We start from the raw sequence: 6068 nt of genomic DNA, 5'->3' as shown, positions 1-6068 counted from the left end.
AAAAAAAAAAAAAAAAAGACAAATATATCAATGCATTAGAGGTTTAATATATGTGAAAATGTCTGACAACAATAGTACAAGGATGAAAGGGAGAAGATAGAAATATGTTGTTGTAATATCCTTACAATATACTTGTGTTATATAATATTATTTGAAAGTAAACTGTAATATGCTAAATAAAAATATATACCTTAAACCCGAGAGAAGCTATTATAAAAATAAAACAAAATGGTGTAGCTAATAAACTCATGGTAGAGATAAAGTGGAATTACTTTTAAAAAATAAATCTAAAAGAAGGAAAAAAGGAAAAAGAACATGCAAGCAATTAGAAAACAAATAGCAAAATGGTAGATGTAAACCCAGACATATTGATAATCACATTAAATGGAAATGGCCCAAACACTCTCATAAAAAGCAAAGATTGTTAGATTGGATAAAAAGCAAGGTCCAACTATATGCCATATGTAAGAAACTCACTTTCAATATGAAAAAAACATGTATAGGTTAAAAGTAAAAAGATACAACAGGATACACCTTGCAAACACTAATCAAAAGAAAGCATGAGTATATAATACGAGACAAAGTTGATTTCAGGATAAGGAATATTACCAAGGACAAAGAGGGACATTTCAAAATAAGAGTCAATTCATCAAGTGGACAGTGATGTGATATACCTAAGAGCAGAGTTTAAAGATATATGAAGCAAAAACTGATAGAACTGAAAAGGAGATAGACAAATCCAAAATTATAGTTGGAGATTTCAAGGCATCTCTCTTGATAGTTGATAGAACAAATGCTAGAAAGAGCATAGAAATTTTCAACAACACTATCAACCAAGTTGACCTAATTACCATTTATAGAGCAGTTCAGCCAACAAAAGCAGAAAATAATTCTTTTGAGTTCACATGGTACAAGTCACCAAGATAACATATTCTGAGCTATAAAATAAGTCTCAATAAATTTAAGTTTCTTTGACTACAACAGATTCAAATTAGAAATCAATAACAGAATGATATCTGGAAAATCCTCCAGCATTTGGAAATCAACACAATTTTACATTATAGTCAATTGGATGAAAATGATGTGAAAGTCTTGATTGCAGATTAGAGATTATTCTCATTTATCCTTACAGTGTTTTCCTGAAGCTCTGCATTAAAGATTTATAGATTTATGTTGAGATCAGGTCAAAAATCTGTTGTCTAGATAGAGAATCAGAATGTTATCAAAACAGGTGTTATTCCTTTTGTATATTATGAATAATCATAGGTCTTTGTTGAGAGACAGAGAAACAGAGACACAGAGAAAGAAGGGGCAGAGAAGGAAGAGGAGAAGAAGGAGGAGAAAGAGGAGAAGAGGGAGAAGAAGAAATTTCAAAAACACTAGTGGAGTTGCTGCCACAATAAAAATTATCCAGATATAGTGAGATCAGACCCTTCCAGAAATCCAGAGCAACTCAGCTTACCCTCAAAAGAGCCACAAGAAGATAAAAATGTTGAACTTTTAAATTCCTGTCTTCTATCTGTAAAAATATTTTACCATAACTATCTATGAATCCCCAGGAAGAATGTGGTATGATGAAGTCATTTGTTAAGTGGAAGTAAACTAATATGCATTAGTTATTTATCATAGTTTAGACACCATACTAGATTTTTATTTATAATCTTATTATCTGCTAATCCTCAAAAATGTTTTATAAATTAGAGATGAAAAAGCTGAGTCAGAAAGGAATTAAGTAACTTGCACAAAGTCACACAGCCAGCAGATGGTAGAGAGAATATTCCATTCCAGGTCTTTGTGACTTCAAAATCCAAATTCCGTAATTCCGATGATAATATATAACAGATTTCCTTCTTTTTCCCTAGGCTTTCCTTAAGCAATTGGCTTCTCTAGCAGCCAGTGGGAAAGAACAGAGCCCTTAGTTCACTGAATCACTTTATAAAGTTACTGGTTGCCCTAGGAGATGTGAAAACATGAAAGAAGTATTTGTCATCCTGATGGACACCATGGTCCCAAGCAGAGGAACACTTAATAACCAGTAAGTCTAGTGGAATTAGTAGGTAATTTTTGATCCTGTGAAAAGTTTAAAAACTTTTCAAAGCGGACATGCTTTACAGAACAATATCCAGTACAAGCTGTGCATAGCTTAGATGTTAAGTTTGTAGTCATGGGCCCAAGGATTAACATGACATAACCTACCTTTGAACAGAGTTAATACTCTCTCCAATTTGGTGTGAAGTTTTCTTTTCTTTCCAACTCCCACTCCCTGACATCAGTTTAAAGCCTATTTACCTTGTTAGCTCAGATAAGAGATTTCTGTAATTTGACTCTCATGGACCTGGATCTGAAAGTTCAAATTCCACAGCACCCAAAATGTTAGAAACCTTTTGATCGATGTAGTTGAACTTTTGTACAGGAAAAGATTCCTCCATGGAGCATGTTGACTCAGTTTATTTCAGCTTATTAATACCAGACTGACTAAGTGACACCAGCATATAGCTGAGCTGGTAGATAATGAGACCACACATGTTTACAGTCTCTTTTCAACACTTGTGATCTCACCCAACTGCCTGCAGAGAAATGGTCAAATATAAGATGTAACATCTTGTATTACTTTGTGGTAGAGCACATTGTTCACTCCAAGTCAACACAGGTTTATTAAGCTCCTATTATAGTTGTATAGACAGTTAAAAAGATGAGTGTTGGGCTTCCCTGGTGGCTCAGTGGTTGAGAGTCCGCCTGCCGATGCAGGGGACACGGGTTCGTGCCCTGGTCCGGGAAGATCCCACATGCCGCGGAGCAGCTGGGCCCGTGATCCATGGCCACTGAGCCTGCGCGTCCGGAGCCTGTGCTCCACAACGGGAGAGGCCACAACAGTGAGAGGCCCGTGTACCGCAAAAAAAAAAAAAAAAAAAAAAAAAAAAAGATGAGTGTTTATTCCACTCTATTAAGACAAGTAAATAAATAACCATATATAAGGCAGACCAAGAAAAGTGGCTTAAAAGGTGCAAAGTGCTGTGAGGATCCAGAGAAGAGATTAAAGCTCCTTGAGGAGAGATCCAGGCCCTAAGGAGAAGTAGTCCTTAGTCCTTGGACAGACAGGTACTAGGAGTGAAGGAGGCAACAAGTGATGTTTCAGAGAGAGAAAATATTAATACACACACACACACACACACACACACACACAAGTCTAGCTATATTAAGGGAATAGCGCATCATTAACTTTATTTGGAATTCAGGTTCCCTCATACTACATTTGGAGCAATTTTATCTAAGATCGGAAAGGTTGATTGGGGGTTTATTCTGGAGGACTTAGATATGGAACTGGGAATTTGTAATTCAAGAAGCATTACTGATGTAAACTAGTCACATTGATTTACCATAGTTATTGGTACTCTAGGGAATATAGACTAACCAACTGCTCCCAGACTCTTTTCACGTATAATTTTTATCATTTATAATTGTTATTTTTTTAACATCTTTATTGAAGTATAATTGCTTTACAATGGTGTGTTAGTTTCTGCTTTACAACAAAGTGAATCAGTTATACGTATACATATGTTCCCATATCTCTTCCCTCTTGTGTCTGCCTCCCTCCCACCCTCCCTATCCCACCCCTCTAGGTGGTCACAAACCACCTAGCTGATCTCCCTGTGCCATGCGGCTGTTTCCCACTAGATATCCACCCTATGTTTGGTAGTGTATATACATAGCATTTCATTATGTGGATTTACCAACATTTATTTAACCATTCCCCTATTGTTGGACCTATAGGCTGTCTCTAATATTCTGCAACTGCAATAATTTTTTAATGACCTTCTTTTGCTAATATTTTCCCTTTTATATCACTTCCATAGGCTAGAATCTTAGATGTTAAACTGCTTGGATAAGAGACAAAACAATTTAAGATTGCTGATACATATCTTAAGATTAATTTGCTCAAGGATTTGTGCAAATTTACATTTCTACTTGAGGTTTTAAATTTAGTAGTGTTAAAAAGGAGACAGCAGACCCAAAATGGAGTGACTTGTGCTAAGCCCCATGTCAATAAAATTTAACTTAATTGCCGTTTCAACAGCCCAGGAATGTAACCTTTAATCAGTCAACCTAGAATTACCTGGTTAGCGCTAGTGAGGTAGTCTGTCGTATAGGCCCCTCCATTCCCCTTAGGAAGGCAACCTTGCCTGAGACAATACGCTTTTTGCTAATAATTTTCTTTTTTCTGCCCCCTTTCTACCTTTAAAAACCTTTCCTTTTCTACAGCTTGGTGGAGCCAGTTTGACCTTTAATTTTACTCAGTTAAATTTTTGTTGTTTAATTTTTGCCCCTGAGTGCCTTACAGGTGCTGCTAAGCCTCTGATACATATAACTCCATGAAAGACTACTACTTTAAGAAGAAACATTTACTCTCAATAAAAGAACTTTAATAAGCTTGACCAAATGACTAAATATTTAGAAAGCATATTGTGTTGAGTGAAACTTTGTGTGTAATAAATAATGAGAGTAATAGAAAATCATTTTGGATGACTGCTCTGTAATTGTCTCAATGAACACATACAAAGAAAACAAATTCTTCTGATTACTTCCTCAAACAGCCAACACAATGGGGAAAGTGGAGGAAATGTCCCATGAACAGTATGAAAAGGGAACCAGAAAGCCTAACATGTAAACTTTGAGAAATGATAGCATTAGAAACAAAACTGCAAAAGAGATCCCCTTCCAGAATAATCTGAGATGCACGAAAGACATATAGTCACTAGAGTTGGAGCCTTATCAAGTCTTGTACAGAGATGAGTGGAGTATTTGACCTTCACCATGATTAACAAGCCTTTCTTTGAAATTGTGTTGGTGCTGTTGGCTTCTTCCTCTGTCTGCTCCCGAGAGCTGAAACTGGTTCTTTTCCAACAAAAGAGAGTGAACAGAGAGAGTTTAAAACTCTTGAATAAATTGCAGACCTCTTCAATTCAGCAGTGTCTACCACACAGGAAAAACTTCCTGCTTCCCCAGAAGTCTGTGAATCCTCACCAGTACCAGAAAGGACAAGCACTGGCCATTCTTCATGAGATGCTTCAGCAGATCTTCAGCCTCTTCAGGGCAATTATTTCTCTGAATGGTTGGGAGGAAAGCCACATGGAGAAGCTCCTCATTGAACTTCATCAACAGCTGAAATACCTAGAAGTGCTCATGAGACTGCAAGCAGAGCAGAAAAGAGACACCTTGGGCAGTGAGAACCTTAGATTACAGGTTAAAATATATTTCCAAAGGATACGTGATTATCTGGAAAACCAGGACTATAGCACCTGTGCCTGGACCATTGTCCAAGTAGAAATCAACGGGTGTCTGTTCTTTGTGTTCCGACTCACAGGAAAGCTGAGCAAACAAGGAATGGAAACTTGAACCATGTGGAGGAAGAGCCAACTGCAAGCTTTAAAAGCATAGGGTAGGTGGAGGGGTGGTAGGATTTCTCCAGACACTATTATTTCTTTTTGTTTTAAAATGGTAGTATTGCTTTGGTTTTGTGTGTGTGTGTATATATATATATATAATACAGACTTGGTCTGTGCTTTAAGATGATGCACATTGACTACAAGTGTTTTTATTTTGTAATGTCACTTTGTATTTTCTATCAATCTGAAATTTTTATGAGTTGAAATGAGTCATTAATATTTCATAATTATTCTTCAAATGGGTATATTTTCATAAAATTGGCCAAGTAGATATAATGAAATATGTCTCCACTATAATACTTTCCTTATCATAGAATATCCATCCCAATGATTTCTTTATTTGCCAGAAATTGGTAGGAGCAATGAGAAATGCTAGGAATAATTTGTATTGCAAATCTGAAAATATCATCACACACTGAATATTTATTTGTTACAGGTGACACAATAGAAGTAAAGCCAAAGGACATGAGCAAGCAGTTTGCAGAGGAAAACATAAATGCATGAAAAGAGGTTCAACCTCATGCATAATAATAAAAAATAGAAATTAAAAGTGACTAACGTGGGCTTCCCTGGTGGCGCAGTGGTTGCGCGTCCGCCTGCCGATGCGGGGGACACGGGTTCGTG

At 36.5% G+C, this 6068-nt stretch overlaps 1 protein-coding gene across 1 annotated transcript; it reads left to right on the top strand.

The window, feature by feature from the left end:
- Positions 1 to 4812: 4812 nt before the first annotated feature.
- Positions 4813 to 5900, top strand: IFNE (interferon epsilon). The gene is made up of 2 exons (XM_007121450.2): positions 4813 to 5437; positions 5881 to 5900. The coding sequence occupies exon 1, from the start codon at positions 4813 to 4815 to the stop codon at positions 5392 to 5394; it is 582 nt and encodes a 193-aa protein (XP_007121512.1). The 3' UTR covers positions 5395 to 5437; positions 5881 to 5900.
- The last annotated feature ends 168 nt before the right edge of the window (positions 5901 to 6068 follow it).

This window comes from Physeter macrocephalus, chromosome 9, assembly GCF_002837175.3.
Source record: "Physeter macrocephalus isolate SW-GA chromosome 9, ASM283717v5, whole genome shotgun sequence".
Classification (NCBI taxonomy): domain Eukaryota; kingdom Metazoa; phylum Chordata; class Mammalia; order Artiodactyla; family Physeteridae; genus Physeter; species Physeter macrocephalus.
This window is presented reverse-complemented; position numbering and strand designations above follow the sequence as displayed.